We start from the raw sequence: 22,091 nt of genomic DNA on the forward strand, positions 1-22,091 counted from the left end.
ACAGCCCTTCGACCAGAAGCGTATTGGCTGCCAAGTACATCTTAGGATGCCAGATCCAGATCTTTTCTGGCAACAAGGGGATCGTTCCATGTTGGTAGCGAGGCTGTCTATTTTAGTGAGCAGACGAGGCCCATGGCAGCATGTGCTGGAGCTGCGTTTATGGCAAGTCTATTTTAAGATAACCTCGGCCTCATGGCACCTTTCCCAAGGCCTGGGTTTACATGCTGACCTGGTGGGTGTCTGCTCAGAGTTCTCTGCCCCGGGGACCAACTTTTACATGGCAAAGGCTAAAGGACTCCAGAAGGAAGGTAGATTGGCCTCCAACTAACCCAAAGTTAAGACTGCAAATTGAGGTTGGGGTTGAAGAAAGGAGGCCCCCTCCTTTCCTGTTCATGCCCTTGTCCCCTTCCTTCGGGTTCATGAAGAAAAGAGGGTACATTGACTAAATTACCTAATGGAACTCAGTCACTTTTTCCTGTTCTTTAAAAAAAAGCCATTTATTGGCTTGGCCAAAAAGCTCCTTTGGGTTTTTCTATAACAGGAAAAAACCTGAATGAACATTTTGGGCAACCCAATATAAACATAATTGAAACATTTTAGCAGCAAACCAGCAAGTTCTGGCCCTAGCAGGGCTCCACACGTCTCTCATGCGTCTTAAGTGACCGTCCTCCTCACTGACTGGGGGTGAACAGGGAACTAGACACTAGAGCAGCTGGCTGAGGCCGGGCCACGCTCACCTTCTGCCCTGGGTAGGTCCACCTGAATTCCACCTCCACGTCTGGCTCCCCCAGGACTGTGCAGAGGACGCTCACATCATCCCCGCCCTTCACCTTGTTCGAGGATGCCAAGATGGTCGTTGACGGAGGGCCCCTGGGAACTGGAAGTGAGCAGAGGACAGCGATGTGAGATGCCATCCATGGGCAAGGGTGGCAGACACAAACCGACAGACGTGTTCTCTTCTCTGGGCAGATATGGGACATCCCTGCCTTTCTTCAGCTGCCCAACTAGCATCCGACCTGCTCTGTCCACTACTTGGGGCTTTATGACACCTCTTCTCTGTCTACCTTGGTGGTCCAGAATGGGGTGGACATCCAGAGACCCCCAGATATTCCACTTGTAATGAGACAAGCCCAGAAGATCTGCGAGGAGCTCGTATGAGTGAAAAGGTGGAGAGAGAAGAAGGGGTTTGAGAGCAGAACAAGGGGAAGGAAGACAAGGCGGTCTGGAGCGAGGACCACCGACAGGGGAAGACAGACAGACAGGCATATGGCTCAGCAGCCTCAGGAGGAAGAGGAGCGAGTCAGAATCCACCAACAGGAGAAACGTTTGCAGGAAGAGCGTGCAGGATCTTGCCTTCACGGCATTGCAGAGACAACGTTCTTCATCAGGCTCAGTCCACTCGAGTAATTTTGAGGGCAGCATGGATCCAGGAACGTGCTGGGAGAGGAGGCTAAGGCAGGGAACCAGCCAGACATGGTCTCCAAGCCCTGGGGCCTCCATTCCAGCAGAGGAGGTGCACCCTCAACAGGCCACTGTGTGGTGGGTTTAGAACCTGAGCTGTGGGAAGAACCGAAGGAGAGGCCCAGAGTGCTGCGGATGTTTAGACTAAAACCTGAAGGCCTTCAGGGAAAAAGGGAGGGACGAGCATACAGGCCCCGAGGGGAGTAGAGGGGAACCCTCGGGAGGGCAGAGGCCACCCTGCAAGACCATTCAAGCTACCTGGAAGATTTTGACTTTGGTTCTAGGAAAAGTTCATTAGTTCAGAGGTTCATTGGTTCAGTGGTTCATTTAGCCCACAGAATGGTTTTAACTGGACCAATAATCAGTTACTGGGTGGAAGATGGAGAAAGTGTGGGCATGGAAGAGACCAGTTGGAAAGGTACTCATGTGAGACCAAGGAAGAAGTGATGATAGTTGAACTCTTTTTGCAGTAGGATGGACAGCAGAATTCAAGGGCTTTGATGGAATGAGTCAAAATGACTGGGAGGAGCTGGGAGTGTTTCAGGTTCCTGTACCGCGGAACTGCAGCGCCATCACTGGGATGAGGGCAACTGAAGAACCAGGCCTGGGAGGAAGGCCCAGAGCTCAGGAAAGGGCCTGGGAGGCACCTCAGTGCAGGTGTTAGAGAGACAGTTGGGTACACGAAGCTGGTGATCCAGGCCACATCCATTCCCCCGGGAGCAACTGTACACAAATGTGCAGCAGCGTGTGGCTATGGTCGAGACCACCCAGGAGGAGCAGTAGGACAGACAAAAAAGTGCCTGGGGGAACTCCAACATATAAAAGCTAGGAGAGGCAGCTCATTCTATGAGGCCACCATCACCCTGGTACCAAAACCAGACAAAGATATAACAAAAAAGGAAAAATACAGGCTGGTATTACTGATGAACAAAGACATAAAAATCCTCAACAAAATACTTGCAAACCAAATCCAAAAACACATTAAAAGGATCATACACTAGGATCAAGTGGGATTTATCCCAGGGATTCAAGGATTCTTCAATGAATGCAAATTAATGTGATAATCATATTAACAAACTAAATAAAAACCAAATGATCATCTCAATAGATGCAGAAAAAGCTTTTGACAAAATTCAATGCCCATTTATGATAAAAAACTGTCCAGAAAGTGGGCACGGGTAAGTATTATATTACCTCAACATAATAAAGGCCATATGTGACAAACCCACAACTAACATCATTCTCAGTGGTGAAAAACTGCAAGCATTTCCAATAAGGTCAGGAACAAGATAAGGGTGTTTGCTCGCACCACTGTTCTTCAGCATAGATTTGGAAGTCCTAGCCACAGCAGAGAAGAAAAAGAAATGAAACAAATCTAAACTGAAAGGAAGAAGAAGTAAAACTATCACTGTTTGCAGATGACAAGATACTAAACATCAAAACCCTAAAGACACTACCAGAAAACTACTAGAGCCCATCAATGAATTTAGTAAATTTGTAGAATTATAAAAATACACAGAAATCTATTGCTTTCCCATATACTAACAATGAGAGATCAGAAATTAAGGAAACAATCCCATTTACCATCACATCAAAAAGAATAAAATACCTAGGAATAAACTTACCTAAGAAGGCAAAAGACCTGTATTCAGAAAACTATAAGATGCTGAAAAGTGTGAAAGTGTTAGTGGCTTAGTCATGTCCAACTCTTTGCAATCCTATGGACTGTAGCCTGACAAGCTCTTCTGAACTCCAGGCAAGAATACTGGAGTGGGTTGCCATGCCCTTCTCCAGGGGATCTTCCTGACCCAGGGACTGAACCCAGGTCTCCTGCATTGCAGGCAGATTCTTTACCATTTGAGCCATCAGGGAAGCCCCATAAGATGCTGATGAAATAAAAAATGACACATACAGAAAGTCAAAATGACTGTACTACCCAAAGAAATCTATGGATATAAACGCAATTTCTATCAAATTACCAAAGGCCTTTTTTACAAAGCCACAGTAATCAAAATAATATGATTCGGACACAAAAACAGAAATATAGATCAATGGAATAGGACAGAAAGTCCAGAGATAAACCCAAGTACCTACGGTCACCTAATCCATGACAAAGGAGGCAAGACTATGCAATGGAGAAGAGACTGTCTCTTCAGCAAGTAGTGAGGGAAAACTGGATTGCTACATGTAAAAGAATGAAATTAGAACACCTCCTAACACCGTACACAAAAATAAGCTCAAAATGCATTAAAGACCTAAATGTGAGTCTGGATACTATAAAACTCTTAAGAGGAAAACATAGGCAGAACACTCTCTGACATAAATTACAGCAAGATCTTTTTTGATCCACCTCCTAGAATAATGAAAATAAAAACAAATATAAATAAATAGGGCCTAATTAAACCTAAAAACTTTCACAAAGGAAGCCATAAACACAATGAAAAAACCCACAAAATGGGACAAAATATTTGCAAACAAAATGACTGACAAAGGATTAATCTCCAAAACATACAATCTGCTCATGCAATGCCTTATTAAAATAACAAAGAACCCAATCAAAAATGGGCAGATCTGTATATGCATGTCTCCAAGAAGACATATAGATGGCCAAAAAGCACATGAAAAGATGTTCAACATCACTGTTTACCAGAGAAACGCAAATCAAAAGTACAATGTGGTATCACTTCACACCAGTCAGAATGGCCATCATCAAAAAATCTACAAACAAGAAATGCTGGAGAGGCTTTGGAGAAGGAACCCTCCTATCCTGCTGATGGGAATGTAAACGGTTACAACCATTATGGAGAACAGTAGGGATATTTCTTTAAAAAACTAAATATAGAACTACCAAATGATACAGCAATCCTACTTCTGGGCACATATCCAGAGAAAACCATAATTCAAAAAGATAAATGTACCCAGTTATTCATTGCAGCACTATTTACAATAGTCAAGATAATGAAAGCAACCGAAGTGTCATTGACAGAGGAATGGATAAAGAAGATGTGGAACATATATATACAATGGAATATTACTCAGCAGTAAAAAAAGAATGATGCCATTGGCAGCGAAATGGATGGGCTTATAGCTTGTCATACCGAGTAAAGTCAGAGAAAGACAAATATATGATATCACTTATATGTGGAATCTAGAAAAACGTTTCAAGTGGGCTTATTTACAAAACAGAAATAGAGTCACAGATGTAAAAAAAATAATCTATGGTTACTAGGGGGAAAAGGCAGGGGAGGGATAAATTGGGAGATTGGAATTGACATATACACAGTACTATATATAAAATAGATAACTAAAAAGGACCTACTGTATAGCACAGGGAACTCTACTCAATACTCTAATGCCCTATATGGAAAAAGAATCTATCTAAAAAAGACTGGACACATGGATACCTGTAACTGATTCACTTTGCTGTACACCTGAAACTAGCACAGCATTGTAAATCAACTATACTCTGATAAAAATTAAAAAAAGAAAAAACTTGCAAGAGGCAAAGAGCTGGCAAAGATAAGAGAATGCTGTGGCTGAAGAAGCAGGGGGAAATGGCACCAGGGAAGAGGGGGGTTTTATGTAGGCGAAGTAAAATCTAGAAGGACGAAGACAGAAAGTTGCTGAACTTAATGGCCTGGGAGGCCCTTCCGCCAAGGCTGCTTTGGCGGAGCTAAGGGAGAAGACTGAGGAGCCGGGTGGGAGGGAAGCACCCCGATGGGGGCCGGGGAGGGCTCTTTCAGGGAGTCTGGCTGTGATGGAGGAGAGAGATGGCTGCAGCGGAGGGTGGCGAAAGGAGGCTTGAGAGAGTTATTTGACAGCAGTGTTGGAAGCTGGGGCCTCATGAATAAGCCCCAGGGCTGAGACCCAGAGTCATGAAGGGACCCAAATTCTCAGAGAGCAGTCAGCTCTGGAGCCACCCATCCTATCGCAATGATGCCCCGGCGGGAACACGGCTGCAGAGCACTCTGCCTCACACGAGGACCATCAACCGGGCTCATGTCAGAGAGCTCCGAGCGAAAACAAGAGAGAGTCCCTCCTCTCCTCCCTCGCAGGGCTGGCGAGTGTGCCTTCTCTCCTGGAGGTCGGGGGAGACGCCCCTCACCCGCCGCCCCTGGCGCCAGCAGCCAGGATGGAGAGCGCGGGAGGATGCCGCGGGGATGTGGGCCTGCTGCTGATCACGCACGCGGAGCCTGGACCAGACAGCGCGTTGGAAGAAGCTGAAGAGAAGGGAGTTGGGGCTGGGGGGATCATAGGCAATAAAGTATAACATTCTAGAAATGACAGCGCTGCAGAGGAGCCTTTAAGAACAACCATCTGTGCCTCCTGCTCTCCCGCCACCACTGGGGACAGCCATACCCGACACTGACCAGCCGGAAGGGGCTTGCGTCTCGCCCGGGAAGGGCTTACCCTCCGCGTAGAGCAGCTGGTACTTGACGGAGATCTGAGACTTGCCCCCCGCCTCTGCCTTGCAGTAGACCACCCCCTGGTGGCCGACGTGAGGCTGCAGATACACAAAGCCTCTCTTCAGGTCGTAAACGATGTCCGTTCCGTTGGCCGGGATCTCCTTGGCGGGAAACTCCCTGTGGAGGGTGACCTTGGCCGACAGGACGGTCACTCGGCAAGGAACCACAGCCTGCCTGTCCGGGTTCAGGTAGACGACATCAAAGTGACTGGGAGAAGGTACGAAGAGTTCACCTTTCTCTGCAAAGGCAAAGACGGGCTCATTTAGTCTGGAAAAACAGGGTGAGAACACTTAAAGTGATACTTACATATTCAGGGCACAAAGATGAGAGGGGATTGGCAGTGTACTTCAAACATGGAGTCCTTAGCAATTGAAAAGGCTATTTTAACACATTAAGGGCTTCCCTGGTAGCTCAGACGGTAAAGAATCTGCCTGCAATGCAGGAGAACTGGGTTCCATCTCTGGGTGGGGAGTCTCCCCTGAAGAAGGGAATGACAACCCACTCCAGTATTCTTGCCTGGAGAATCCCATGGACAGAGGAGCCTGGCAGGCTACCATCCGTGGGGTTGCAAAGAGTCAGACAGGACTAAGCAACTAAAACTTACTTTCACTTTCATTTTAATACATTACTGACCAGGGGATTTTTGCAGAAACTAATGCCTGTGGCCATTGATGTGGGTAACAAAAGACGTATTAATGTCTCTGGTCAGTAAGTTGTTTAAAAAAATGAGTTTCCTTTTTTGGATGAAGGATATTACTGCTTGTGTTCTTGAAGGAAACAAAATCAGTATTAACTCAAGCCCAATTCAGGCCCACTGGTTTACCCCACTGAGGAAGCAGTGAAGGAGACTGGTTTCCTTGTGCTAAGAGCAGTTTTAACACCTAGGAACCATCTGCCGTGTCTCTAGAGAGGTCAGCCCCACAGCCCTTGCCCAGTAACTGGGAGGGACTTCCCCACTCAGCAGAGCCTCTGACACGGGCCCAGTGTGGTGCTGGTGTCTTCACAGCCCAGAGGACCTCATTTCTGCCCAAGGTCAGTGGAAAGAGAATTAAGCGGGGACACACAAGGAGCCAGCTAGTGTCGGGTTCTGAGCTCTGTTTTGGCGGCCACTGGGCTGGGGACCTTCAACCTGTTTCTTACACTCTTACCTGCTTCCTGAGAAATCACCCTACATGTTCTTTAAGCTCTTGATGGTGGCATTTTTTTTTTCTTTCATTTAAGGCATGTGGGATCTAGTGCCCTGAGCAGGGATTGAGCCCAGGCTTGCTGCACTGGGAGCAAAGAGTCTTAGCCACTGGACCACCAGAGAAGTTCTAATGATGGCATTTTCATCTTAGAGAAATGAGAACTGGTTTCCCTGTACTTTGCTCAGCACAGTCAAGGGACTCTGAATTGTGGGGTGTGTTTTTTTTGTTTGGGGCATGAAACATTAAATACTTTGTTTTCTGGACCATTCCATGAGAGATTATAGTGCTTGCTAAGAGAAATCGTTGAACTGAATCACACCCCAACCTTTGTTAAATTGTCTCCTATGTTTTCCAACCGTATTTCTGAAAGTTATTCTTGGCTTGCTTCACTAGCCTTTGTGCCCTAGTTGTATGACTTTGTGTTTCACATTGAGAATAGAATTCCTGGACACAATAGCAAATGCCATCATGGGCCAAGAGTTCTTTGCCTATAAGTATTATAATATTTTTAATAATACCAGCTTCTCTAACATGGAATCATGGCTCAGGAAATCTCCACCTTTTGTAAGACTTTCCATCAGGCCAGGCAGTTTGCGCCACTTCACAATATGTTGCCTTTCAGGCTTAGGCAAGGCTACCTTGGTCAACATCTTACCTAACACCCCTGTGTTCAAATGGAGTAAGTCCACGTGGCCTTGTATGTGTCACTTCACCTCTCTGTGCTTCAGTATCCCTGTTTCTAAAGAGAAGAATTTGGAGCATTTGTATTAAAGATCTCTTTGTCAGTCAGTTCAGTTCAGTCGCTCAATCATGTCCGACTCTTTGAGACCCTATGGATTGTAGCACACCAGGCTTCCCTGTCCATCACCAACTCCTGGAGCTTGCTCAAACTCATGTCCATGTCCATCCAACCATCTCATCCTCTGTCATCCCCTTCTCTTCCTGCCTTCAGTCTGTCCCAGCATCAGGGTCTTTTCCAGTGAATCAGTTCTTTGCATCAGGTGGCCAAAGTATTAGAGCTTCAGCTTCAGCATCAGTCCTTCCAATGAATGTTAAGAGTTGATTTCCTTTAGGATTGACTGGTTTGATCTCCTTGCAATCCAAGGGGCTCTCAAGAGTCTTCTCCAGCACCACAGTTCAAAAACATCAGTTCTTCAGCACTCAGCTGTCTTTATAGTCCAACTCTCACATCCATACATGACTACTGGAAAAACCATAGATTTGACTATACAGACCTTTAAAGGCAAAGTAACGTCTCTGCTTTTCAATATGCTATCTAGGTTGGTCATAACTTTTCTTCCAAGGAGTAAGCATCTTTTAATTTCATGGCTGCAGTCACCATCTGCTGTGATTTTGGAGCCCAAGAAAGTAAAGATATCTTTTTAGCAAATATTTAAGGAAGGTGTGATTGTCAGATTCAGAAAGAACTTTTGTTTTAAAGTTTTGTATAGAAATCTGACCACTTCATGGATCACAGCCTTGTCATGCAAAGGGGTTTGTGTAACTCAATGAAGCTATAAGCCATGCCATGTAGGGCCACCCAAAATGGACAGGTCATGGTGGAGAGTTCTGACAAAATGTGGTGCACTGGAGCAGGGAGTGGTAAACCACTCCAGTATACTTGCCATGAGAACCCCATGAACTGTATAAAAAGGCAAAAAGATCTGACACTGAAAGGTGAGCCTTCCCAGGTCAGAAGGTGTCTAGTAGTCTACTGGGAAGAGTGAAGGACAATTACTAATAGCTCCAGAAAGAATGAAGCATTTGGGCCAAAGCGGAAACAACACTCAGTTGTGGATGTGTCTGGTGATGAAAGTAAAATCCGATGCTGTAAGAACAGTATTGCATAGGAACCTGGAATGTTAGGACCATAAATCCAGGTAAATTGGACATGGTCAAGCAGGAAATGGCAAGAGTGAACATCAACATCTTAGAAATCAGTGAACTAAAATGGATGGGAATGGGTGAATTTAATTCAGATGACCATTATCTCTGCTACTGTGGACAAGAATCCCATAGAAGAAATGGAGTAGCCCTCACAATCAATACAAGAGTCCAAAATTCAGTACTTAGGTTCATCCTCAAAAAACAACAGAATGATTTCAGTTCATTTTCAAGGTAAACCATTCAACATCACAGTAATCCAAGTCTATACCCCAATCACTGATGCTGAAGAAGCTGAAGTTGATAAGTTCTGTGATGACCTAGAAGACCTTCTGGAACGAACACCAAAAAAAGAGATGTCTGGTTTATCATAGGGGACTGGAATGCAAAAGTAGGAAGTCAAGAGATACCTGGAGTAACAGGCAAGTTTGGCCTTGGAGTACAAAATGAAGCAGGGCAAAGGCTAACAGAATTCTGCCAAGAGAATGCACTTGTCATAGCAAACACCCTTTTTTAACAACACAAAAACCAACTTTACACATGGACATCACCAAATAGTCAATCCTGAAATCAGACTGATTACATTCTTTGCTGCCAAAGATGGAAAAGCTCTATACAGTCAGCAAAAACAAGACCGGGAGCTGACTGTGGCTCAGATCATCAGCTCCTCATAGCAAAATTCAGGCTTAAACTGAAGAAAGTGGGGAAAACCACTAGGCCAGTCAGGTATGACTTAAATCCCCTATGAATATACAGTGGTGGTGATGAATAGATTCAAGGGATTAGATCTAGTAAACACAGTGCCTGAAGAACTATGAATAGAGTTGGAATATTGTACAGGAGGCAGCAAACAAAACCATCCCAAAGAAAAAGAAATGCAAGAAGGCAAAGTGGTTGTCTGAGGAAGCTTTATAAATAGTTGAGCAAAGAAGAGAAGTGAAAAGCAAGGGAGGATAGGAAAGGTATACACCAATAAATGCAGAGTTCCAGAGAGTAGCAAGAAGAGATAAGATGGCCTTCTTCAATGAACAGTGCAAAGAAATAGAGGAAAACAGCAGAAGGGGAAAGACTAGAGATCTCCTCAAGAAAACTGGTAATATCAAAAGAATATTTCATCTAAAGATGGGCATAATAAAGGACAGAAATGGTAAAGACCTAAAAGAAGCAGAAGAGATCAAGAAAAGATGGCAAGAATACCTAGAAGAACTACACAAAAAAGATCTTAATGACCCAGTTAACCATGATGGTGTGGCCACTCACCCAGAGCCAGACATTGTGCCATGTGAAGTCAAGCAGGCCTTAGGAAGCACTGCTGCCAGTAAAGTTAGTGGAGGTGATGGAATTCCAGCAGAGCTACGTAAAATCCTACAAGATGGTGCTATTAAAATGCTGCAGTCAATCTGTCAGCAAATTTAGAAAACCAGCAGTGGCCACCAGACTGGAAAAGGTCAATACTCATCCCAGTTTCCAAGACAGGTAGTACTAAAGAATGTTCAAACCACCAGACAATTGCACTCATCTCCCATGCTAGTAAGGATGTGCTCAAAATCCTTCAAACTAGACTTCAGCATTATGTGAACTGAGAACTTCCAGATGTTCATGCTGGTTTTGGAAAAGGCAGAGGAACCAGAGATCAAACTGCCAGCATCTGTTGGATCATAGAGAAAGCAAGAGAATTCCAGAAAAACATCTACCTCTGTTTCGCTGACTATGTTAACATCTTTGACTGTGTGGATCATAACTGTGGAAAATTCTTAAAGACATGGGAATACCAGACCACCTTACCTGCCTCCTGAGAAACCTGTATACAGGTCAAGAGCAAACAATTAGAACTGGACATGGAGCAACAAACTGGTTCCAAATTAGGAAAGGAGTCCATCAAGGCTGCATATTGTTACCCTGCTTATTTAACTTATATGCAGAGTACATCATGAGAAATGCCAGACTGGATGAAGCACAAGCTGGAATCAAGATTGTGGAGAGAAATATCAGTAATCTCATATATACAGAAAACACCACCCTTATGGCAGAAAGTGAAGAGGAACTGAAGAGCCTCTTGATGAGGATGAAGGAAGAGAATGAAAAAGCTGGTTTAAAACTCAATATTAAAATAACTAAGATCATGGCAAACAAAGGAGGAAAAGTAGAAGCAGTGACAGATTTCCTCTTCTTGGTCTCTAAAATCACTGAAGATGGTGACTGTAGCCATGAAATTAGAAGACAATTGCTTTTTGGCAAGAAAGCTATGACAAACTTAGACAGTGTGTTAAAAAGAAAAGACATCGCTTTCCTGATAAAGGTCCATATAGTCAAAGCTATGGTTTTTCCAGTAGTCATGTATGGATGTGAGAGTTGGACCATAAAGAAAACTGAGCACTGAAGAATTGATGCTTTTGAACCATGGTGCTGGAGAAGACTCTTGAGAGTACCCTGGACTGCAAGGAGATCCAACCAGTCCATCCTAAAGGAAATCAGTCCTGAATATTCATTGCTGAAGCTGAAACTCCAATATTTTGGCCACCTGATACAAAGAACTGACTCATTGGAAAAGACTGGGAATGACTGAAGGCAGGAGGAGAAGGGGACGGCAGAGGATGAGATGGTTGGATAGCATCACCAAATCAATGGACATGAACTTAGTCAAACTCCAGGAGATGATGAGGGATAGGGAAGCCTGGAATGCTGCAGTCAGTGGGGTCTCAAGGAGTCAGGCAAGACTTGGCAACTGAACAACAACAGGAATGTGAACCAGTGTGCAGACCCAGTAGAATAAGCAAACAATTTGAATTTCAGAACAAAAGTGAGGCCTTACTTCCTATACTGTAATCCATGTTTTGAAAGAAGGAACCACACCAGTTGCTTTAACCAATAGAAAAATAAAATGTATTTGCCAAGTGAATGGAGTAAGCAAGGCTGCAGGAAGAATATATGAATGAGTAAGCAAATTATTACCTATAAATTAAATTAAATCTGTCCAATTTGCACTTATTCATTCCTGGACATTTATTGAGCATATACATATTTTTATTAATTCAACTGAATTGCTGTAACTTGATAAATTACAAAAATTTAATGTCTTTTAAAGTAAAAAAAAAAAAAACCTGCCATTAGTAGAATCCATGTAGCCAAAAAAAAGTGTGTTCAAGTTTATATTTAAAATTATGGATCACAAATGCCTCTACAAATATGCTTGGTATCTACTCAAGTGGATGACATACATTGCTTTAAAAAAATAAAACACATGGAAACTTAAGATTTTTTTAAAATTAGTTAATAGGCAATAAACTAAAATCCAAATTATAACAAACTCCACACTTGGTAAAATGCTGGTTCATATGGTTTTACCACATGTGTAAACTGGAGCCCATGCCTCTTACTATGAGGAAGCCCTACTGCTGGTAATGTTTCCCTCCACTCCCCTGCCTTGATCTGGGAGGTGGTTACATGATCTGGGAGGTGGTTAACTTGAGGATCAGTCACTGAGCTGTGACTGAGTTGTGATTTGTGTATTTCCCACAGTATAAGTCATACTTCAATACGAAGTTAGAGCAGGGGAGAAGAAAAAGTCTCTGAGAGCCTCCTGGATGAAGATTGAATACAAATATAACTTGTTCAGTTCAGTTCAGTCGCTCAGTCGTGTCCGACTCTTTGTGACCCCATGAATCGCAGCACGCCAGACCTCCCTGTCCATCACCAACTCCCGGAGTTCACTCAAACTCACGTCCATCGAGTCAGTGATGCCATCCAGCCATCTCATCCTCTGTCGTCCCCTTCTCCTCCTGCCCCCAATCCCTCCCAGCATCAGAGTCTTTTCCAATGAGTCAACTCTTTGCATGAGGTGGCCAAGGTACTGGAGTTTCAGCTTTAGCATCATTCCTGCCAAAAAAATCCCAGGGCTGATCTCCTTCAGAATGGACTGGTTGGATCTCCTTGCAGTCCAAGGGACTCTCAAGAGTCTTCTCCAACACCACAGTTCAAAAGCATCAATTCTTCAGTGCTCAGCCTTCTTCACAGTCCAACTCTCACATCCATACATGACCACAGGAAAAACCATAGCCTTGACTAGACAGACCTTTGTTGGCCAAGTAATGTCTCTGCTTTTGAATATGCTATCTAGGTTGGTCATAACTTTCCTTCCAAGGAGTAAGCGTCTTTTAATTTCATGGCTGCAGTCACCATCTGCAGTGATTTTGGAGCCCCCCAAAATGAAGTCTGACACTGTTTCCACTGTTTCCCCATCTATTTGACATGAAGTGATGGGACCAGATGCCATGATCTTAGTTTTCTGAATGTTGAGCTTTAAGCCAACTTTTTCACTCTCCTCTTTCACTTTCATCAAGAGGCTCTTTAGTTCCTCTTCACTTTCTGCCATAAGGGTGGTGTCATCTGCATATCTGAGGTTATTGATATTTCTCTTGGCAATCTGGATTCCAGCTTGTGTTTCTTCCAGCCCAGCGTTTCTCATGATGTACTCTGCATAGAAGTTAAATAAGCAGGGTGACAATATACAGCCTTGCCATACTCCTTTTCCTCTTTGGAACCAGTCTGTTGTTCCATGTCCAGTTCTAACTGTTGCTTCCTGACCTGTTGCTTCCTGACCTGCATACAGATTTCTCAAGAGACAGGTCAGGTGGTCTAGTATTCCCATCTCTTTCAGAATTTTCCAGTTTATTGTGATCCACACAGTCAGAGGCTTTGGCATAGTCAATAAGGCAGAAATAGATGTTTTTCTGGAACTCTCTTGCTTTTTCCATGATCCAGCGGATGGCCATTTGATCTCTGGTTCCTCTGCCTTTTCTAAAACCAGCTTGAACATCAGGAAGTTCACGGTTCACATATTGCTGAAGCCTTGTAGCAGTTGCTTAATCAAAAATTGCACAAATTAACAGTCAAAAGCAGCTTCACAGTGTTTATAATCAAACTCTAGGAAACACACACGCAAAATGGATGCCAGACATTTCTCTGTGTGGGTGGTGGGGAAGCACATGTTCTGAGAGACTCCAGAGCCAAGAGCCTCCATAACAGCCCATCTTGGTTCTCTAATGCTTGAAAAGACAAATTGCTAAACCCTATCCTGAAAATTCAACTGGACTCTCAGTGTTGAGGAATAAGAATACAATACAATCCATTCAGTCACAACTCTGATGCAGGTTTTTTTGAAAGTTGAAATGTTGATTTTTCAGCCTTCCTGTGACACCCAAAAGGGCTTCCATAAATTAAGAAAGAGGATTCACCTCCAGAACTTAGAGAACCTATTACCCAATGAGACTTTCTGCTCAAAGTTAGCTCTTCAGTTCAAAAATCTCAGTTTTAATAACCATTATTTGGGGAAGACACAATAGTGCTAATCACAACAAAGAATTTTCATTCTGCAATTTGAAACATGGTATCAGTCCTTGTCCAGAATAACAGGTCCCATGAGCCTTAATTAATCTCCTTTCCACTGCCGCTTCCTAGTGTGGTACCATTCTATGGGCACGTGGTACCATTCTGTGGGCATGTGGGCACTTCTGGGTGGTGCAATCCAGAATGAGGCTCAGAAGCAATGGCCGTGAACAGCTGTCAGCAATTCTGACGATGCCAGTTATGCTAGCTTATGTGTGTCTGTCAATCTTTCCATCACCTTGTCTTAAAAGTAGGTTAAGGGACTTCCCTGGTGGTCCAGTGGCTAGGACTCCACGGTCCTAACGCAGGGGGCCCAGGTTTGATCCCTGGTCAGGGAACTAGATCCCACATGCTGCAACTAACAATTTACTCACTGCAACTAAGACACAGCACAGTAGTCAATCACTCTACAAGTCAATTGATTGATCAATCAATCAATGGGTTAAGGCAGTAAGAACACTGGATCCTGGACCAGAAAAAAGGGATATGACTCTTTACTCTGCCACTTGAAGTCAAGTCACCTCGCCCTGTTGTATCTTAGCATCAGCATTATTATTTCTAGTGTGCAGAGTTGCTCAGTTATGTCCCACTCTTTGCAACCCTATGGACTGTAGCCCGCCAGGCGCCTCTGTCCATGGGATTTTCCAGGCAAGAATACTAGGGTGGGTTTCCTTTCCCTCCTCCAGAGGATCTTCCCAACCCAGGGATCAAACCTACATCTCCTGTGTCTCCTGTATCGCAGGCAGATTCTTAACCCACTGAGCCATCAGGGAAGCTTCCCTGATTATTTCTAAAAAAGAGATAATTAGCTTCTGCTAATTTCCTCAGAGCTTTGTGGAAATTAAATGAGATGCACGTGTCTCCAGAATCACAGAGCACTCTGCTGATGTATCTGCTCGCCAGAGAGGAGCTCTTTGGGCAGGATGGGAGAATGTGTGAGATTTTGCTGAAGTGTTCATTAAAGGTCAGAGCCTATGGTTATCTGAACTGTAGATCTGAGTCACGGGAAATCTACAGGTACAACAGATGGATTCAGGATGTAGACAAACCTCATTACAAAGCCTACTCAGACACTAAGGAGGCCTCCTGGCTTACCTGAAACGCCTCAGACAGCAGAAGCACCAGGGCATGGCATTTGAAAGATTCCAGAAAGCTGTCCCTGACCTCTGAGGCTTGTTGGAGAACATCTTCCCCAAATTTTAGAATATAGAGCTCAGCAGCAGAAAAGGCTGGCAAGCCACTCTGCAGTGCCTGCTTCTCCAAGTGCAAGTTCTGCCTGGGAAACCTGGCCCTGGCCCTGCAGGGGAGGGGAGGCCCCTGACCGGCAGTTTCAAGGCCTGACACGGGCACAGGCGTCAGGGTTGGAGCCACTCCAGCCTGTGGAACGCTGTCCCAAACCTCAGCTCGTGGTACTCACAAGGACAAACTCAAGGAGACCGTTAGCCAGGCATTCTCTGACAGTGGCAGTTCCAGAAAGGAGGTCACCAGAGATTGAGAGCGCACAGGGACTGGACGTGTACAGCCACACCACGCAACAGAGCTCTCTGTGCTGATGGCTCTTCTGTCTCCACTGTCCAGGAGGGTAGACACTGGCCACAGGTGCCAATGAAGCACTTGAAACATGGCAGCTGTCACTGAGAAGCTGAATTTTTAACTTTGTTTAATTTAAAAAAATTTTAAAAATATATTTGTATAGCCTTGGCATGGGAGAGAATTTTTTTTGTTTTTGGTAGTGCCTCATGGCATGTGGGACCTTAGTTCCCTGACCAGGGGTTGAACCTGCATTCAAAGCACAGAGTCTTAACCACTGGGCTGCCAGAGAAGTCTTGACCTTGTTTAATTTTAACTAATCCCCAACGACATTTGAATAGTCACACACGCCTCAACTTCAAACCCATAGTCTCAAATCCACACCCATACCATCTTCTTTCTCTTGACATCAGTCAGTTCAGTCATTCAGTCATGCCCGACTCTTTGCAACCCCATGGGCTGCAGCACGCCAGGCTCCCGTGTCCATCACCATCTCCCGGAGTTTGCTCAAACTCATGTCCATTGAGGTGGTGATGCCACCCAGCCATCTTGTCCTCTGTCGTCCCCTTCTCCTCCGCCTTCGATCTTCCCCCTGACGTAGCAGATCAGTTACTAAGTTTTATGTGTGTGTGTGCTTAGTTGCTCAGTCACGTCCGACTCTCTGTGACCCCATGGACTGTTTCCCGCCAGACTCCTCTGTCCGTGGGGATTCTCCAGGCAAGAATACTGGAGTGAGTTGCCATTTCCTTCTCCAGGGAATCTTCCCAATCCAGGGATAGAACCTGCATCTCTTAAACCTCCTGAACTGGCAGGCAGATTCTTTACCACTAGTACCACCACATGTCTGCTGGCTGCCGTACTGGACAACGCAGGTACAGACTCTGGGACCACACAGTTCTGGGTGCAAATCCTGGTCCAGCCACTTCTTACCATCTGACCTGAAGGACTTACTTAATCTCTCTCAACCTCAACTTTCCCATTGAAAAAAAGTACATAGTAGTAATTACCCTGAACAGGTATTGCAAGACTTACATGAAATAATTGATGTAAAGCCTGAGCTTTTCAGAGTCTGGGAAATAGGGAGTGTTTTCATTGTCCTTATCTGATAATCAGCATACAGAGGGAACCTTTAATATGGGCAAGTCCAGAAGCCTGGAGAGTTCTGCCAGTGCAGCCAGCCTCTTACCTGTGAAGAAGATGTAGGTGGAGCCCGTCTTGGCCTCATCCTTCCTGCAGACATAGCCGGTGCAGAGCTGTCCCCAGCAGCTGAACTCACCCGTGTCGGCCGCGGTGGAGTTGACCAGGGTCAGCTGGCCGTAGCGTTCATGCTGCTTCACACTGTCAACAAAACCACAGCCGGTCACCAGGGCCGGGACCTGGCACCCATCTGTCTCCGCTCCATCGCTCTCACACATGAAGCCCCGAGGCTCCGGGCAGAGGGCCCTTCTCAGATGGCGCTGATGAATAAAAGGGTGTACTGGGGGGAAAGTGTGTTGGGGGTAGGTGAGGAGGCAGAGGGGAAAGCCTTTCTTAGAAGCAGGCTAAGACAATAACATTTGACATCAATGACAATGACATTTTCTCAAGAGAAGACATTCTCTTCGACCCCAGAACTGGGGTTTACTTAAGTAAAATCACTGGTGTGTTGCAATGCAGCCGCACACATTCAGCCACAAAGACTTGGGTGGGCGTTTTGCCTTCAGCTTTGGTTTCTAATGAGTTTATTTAACAGCAGTCAAAGTGAATGAAAGCACACAGCGTTATCCAGGATGCAAAACCTCTTTACTCAGTAAGAATAAGTCTCTGAACACAAGCTTGGAATCTTTGAGATGCTGAATTACTATATTTCAGATAAGAACTGCCCCTTAAGGAGATCAAACCAGTCCATCCTAAAGGAAATCAATCCTGAATATTCATTGGAAGGACTGAAGCTGAAGCTGCAATACTTTGGCCACCTGATGCGAAGAGCCAACTCACTGGAAAAGCCCCTATTGCCAGGGAAGATTGAGGGCAGGAGGAGAAGGGGACAATAGAGGATGAGATGGTTAGATGGCATCACCAATTCAGTGGACATGAGTTTGAGCAAACTCTGGGAGATAGTGAAGACAGGGAAGCCTGGCGTGTTGCAGTCTGCGGGGTCTCAAAGAGTTGGACACGACTTAGCAACTGAACAACAAGGAAAAAATGCATTTGTTGCTAAGATGTGGAGCCTCAATCATGTACCCACCTTGGTCAAGTATTTAGAGCTTTGGGGCACTTTTCCCCTGGCCTCACACTATTATTTCTACTTTATTTCCTCATTTTTTATCTCTTGTATTTTTCTTGTGTTGCATGTGAATATACTTGCCAACCCCTTCAGGTCCTTGTTGAAATGAGGACAGAAAGAAATATGTATTATTATTATCTCTGGGATTAGCTGATTGTTATAATTCCCTGTATTATATTATGTTAGGAACCCAGATGTATCATCCTTGGGTTTGACCCCCTCCTCTGCCTACCCTCTATGGCCTCAGCCTGTGAGGATTCCAAAATAAATGGTCCTAACTGAGGATGAATCTCCAATACCCACACATCTCACCCCTCTGGGATCCACATACTTTTCTGACACAGTCGAGATTCTTCGGTTGTAGGTGTCAGTAACATCGGTGGTTCGGTCACCACTTTAAATTTAGCACGCAGCACTGCGTCTGGCTGGTTGGTCTTCAACACAGCCTGTTCTGGCCTCTGCGGAATGGCTGCTCAGCCCACCAGCTCTGCCAGGAGGTGTCTCTGTACTCCCACTCGGCCAGTCAACTGCTTCCTTTCAACTGAACGGAAATCTCTCCTCCTTCAGGAAGCTTCTAATTAGAACCAACTCAGGAATCGCCCTGCGTTCTCCCAGTGACGTAACCGGCCCCCTCCCACTCACCCATCCAGTACCTCTGGCTTCCAGTTACTACAATGGATGGGGACAACTTTGAGGGCAGGGATTCTGCCCTATTTGCTTTGTATTCTCCGAGCAACAAATCTGTGCACAACACAAAGCAAAAATTCTCTAGAAACGAGGAGACTGAAATGAAGTTGCACAACAGTGTTGGAACTGGAAAGAACCTTAAAAAGCTGGCGTCCAGTTCCCAATTTTGTGAATGAGGAGACCGAGTCTCAGAGAGCAAACAGGACTTTCCTGAGACCCACAGCTGGAGAACAGCTGAACAAGACTGTCTTCCTTAAATCAATTAAGTGTGTGCCCGGTACCCACTCATTATATGATAAATGCATTTAAAGCACTTGCTGCCACGCCTGGTTCATTGTGCTATCCTAATTGTATCTTAATTACATACTCTGGCAGATTAGTAGTAGGCATTGTGAATACTACAGATACACACACCCAAATTGGGGATGGCCCTCGGCACAAATAAAAGTGGCCCTCGAGGATATTACAACCCAGCTGAGGAGCTAAAACTAATAGTCACGAAGAGATCAGAGAGTAGCTAAACTGATGCCCACAGCAAGAGCAGTAGGAATTCTGAGAAGGGATTCCTCACTGTGGGTGGCAGCTTTGAGGAGGAGGTGGGACAGGCTGGACTCGGAAAGGTGGGGTGGGGGGCCGGCAGGGGGCTGAAGGCTGAACTTGCCGGGGCTGGGAGGGACCTTCTCTGTTCATATCACTGCATGTCCCTGGTGTGTGGTGGGTAGCAGGCACTTGATGACTTGGGGATTTAATCCACTAATCACAGAAGGAGATGGAGGGAGGGGGTGACAGTCACAGGGCCTGTGGTTGAGAACACTGAGAGGGTATACATGGTGCTCAGCAGGGAGCAGGGACCACCCTCAGATTTGGAGGTGGGGAGTGAGGGCCCCCCTTAGCCACTCCTAGCAAGTGGGGAGAATAGGCCATGGAGAGGAGGGAGGAGGAAGGAGGAGGGGAAGGAGGGGGAGGAGGGAAGAGCAGGGAGGGGAGGGAGGGGAGGCAAAGGCTCTTACTGGGATGAACAGCCCGTGCTGGGGCCAGGCTGGGTGTCAGCAGTGGAACAGACGTGAAAACAAGACGTGTTTTCTTAGGGAAGATTCACGACAGACTGGGTATACAAGATGGAAGAAAGACACATGGCTAAAGACCTCTCAGTTTGTATTTCCACATCATGGAAAGAATGGGGTTTTAACTAAAATGGCATAGCTGAGAAGAGAAAGGAGATGGGGGTAAGCAAGTAATACATTGCCTGTTGGAGATTCTGAATTTATGGTAGTATGTGGGTCAGGTAAGTGTGGGTGTCGTGTGAATCACTGGAAATCCAGGCCAGGCACAGAGGAGTGAAACAGCTCTAGATTTATTTTGGGGGACACCATCTACAGGGGCTGTGAGCAGGAACTAAAGGAATGAGTGAACTCAGTGAGGGAAAGTGTGGACAGGAAAGGGAAGGCTAAGGACAAACCAGAGACAAAGCAGGGGGCCAGCAGGAAGAGAGGAGGGGGAAGGAAGGGAGGAGTAGAATCAGGAATGAAAGAAGAGTCAGGAGGGGATCACCAAGGAGAAACAGTCAAGAAATTGATGGTTAAACTCATCAGATGCTCTTCATTCTGATTCATGTCCTCCCCCCTCCACACACACACACACACACGCAAGCACGCACACACACACTTCATCTGGCAGGATGAAAATCTTTGGCAACCAGAAGAGTAATTTCAATTGTGGGATGGAGTTTGACTTCAGATAAAAGAGGAAAAGCTGGAGACAAAACAGAAGTGAAAGCTCCCAGGTGAACCATAATATCAGGCCACAGCGCCAATATTTTGGCAACACAATGTGAAGAGCCAACTCACTGGAAAAGCCCCCTGATGCTGGGGAAGATTGAGAGCAGGAGGAGAATGGCATGACAGAGGATGAGATGGTTGGATGGCATGATCGACTCGATGGACATGAGTCTGAGCAAACTCCAGGAGGTGTTGAAGGACAAGGAAGCCTGGTGTGCTGCAGTTCATGGGGTCACAAAGAGTCAGGCATGACAGTGACTGAACAACAAGATTCTCCATAGAGCTGTCACCTGGGGTACAAAGTCAGTAGGAGATCAATCAGTGTACTGAGCACCTTCTGTACACCCAGCAGGTACTGGTACGGTAGTGACAGAAATTAGAAGACGCCATTTCTACCAGGAAAGAACCTGGGAACATAAAAATGCAGCACTTGGGACTAACCCCAGCACCACGCTGTATCTTTAGCAGGACTGGGGGTGGAAGGAAGGAAATGCACTGGAAAACATTTCTGGATTTTTCCACCCCCTCTTCTGTGTCAACAATATAAAACAGGAAACGAATTATTTAGCAGGATTACAGTTTAAATGCCTGGGTTTAGAATGTCCATTTTTACTAATGGGATCACACAGTCCATGCGGCAGGACATCCAAGAGGTTAGGATGTGACCTCAGGCCTCTGGGGGCAGAGTCTGCACTGAGTCCCAAAAAGCCCACTCCAAAGAGGCTTCAGTCACAGGCCCTCCCCTCCTCCTGTAACCACTTCACGACCCCTCCAAAAAATGGAAGAAGTACAAGATGTGAAGTTTGAATGGAGCTTTTTTTTTTTTTTTTAAAAAAAGGTGCTGTGACAAAACAGACTCACAGACATACAGAACAGACGGACATGAGTTTGAGAAAACTTTGGGAGATGGTGAAGGACAGGGAAGCCTGGTGTGCTGCAGTCCACGGGGTCACAAAGAGTCGGACATGACTTAGTGACTGAACAACAACAACAGAAGCAACTATAATAAAGCTTAATTAAAAAAATAATTAGGTTAAAAAAAAGGTGCTGCAACAGATCACATGCCCCCCAAAAAGTATATATTTAAGCAAAATGTACATTAATTGGAGCAGCTCTGAATATCCCAGCATGTAGGCACACCCCAGATCTTTTTATTCTGGACTTTCAGGGGCTTCCCTGGTAGCTCTGATGGTAAAGAATCTGCCTGTAATACGGGAGACCTGGGTTCGATCCCTGGGTTGGGCAGATCCCCTGGAGGAAGGCATGACAACCCACTGCAGTATTTTTACCTGGAAAATTCCATGGACAGAGGAACCTGGCAGGCTACAGTCCATGGGGTTACAAAGAGTCTGACATAGACTGAGCTACTAAGCACAGGACTTTCAGACCTGACACACGGTGAACTCTGAAGGACTGCTCCAGGTTTCAGAGAGTGTCCAAAATTTAG

The 22,091-nt window shown here is 45.4% G+C and overlaps 1 protein-coding gene across 1 annotated transcript in view; it reads right to left on the reverse strand.

The window, feature by feature from the left end:
• PDGFRL (platelet derived growth factor receptor like) overlaps positions 1-22,091 on the reverse strand; it is a 74,672-nt gene that overhangs the window by 2,431 nt on the left and 50,150 nt on the right. Inside the window, exons 3-5 of the mRNA XM_061404308.1 lie at positions 17,100-17,251; positions 5,872-6,165; positions 738-877 (exon numbers count right to left, since the gene is read on the reverse strand). Of these exons, the coding sequence (XP_061260292.1) occupies positions 738-877; positions 5,872-6,165; positions 17,100-17,251 (586 nt within the window). The remainder of the gene's footprint in view (positions 1-737; positions 878-5,871; positions 6,166-17,099; positions 17,252-22,091) is intronic.

The sequence above is a fragment of the Bos javanicus genome, chromosome 27 (assembly GCF_032452875.1).
Source record: "Bos javanicus breed banteng chromosome 27, ARS-OSU_banteng_1.0, whole genome shotgun sequence".
Lineage (NCBI taxonomy): Eukaryota > Metazoa > Chordata > Mammalia > Artiodactyla > Bovidae > Bos > Bos javanicus.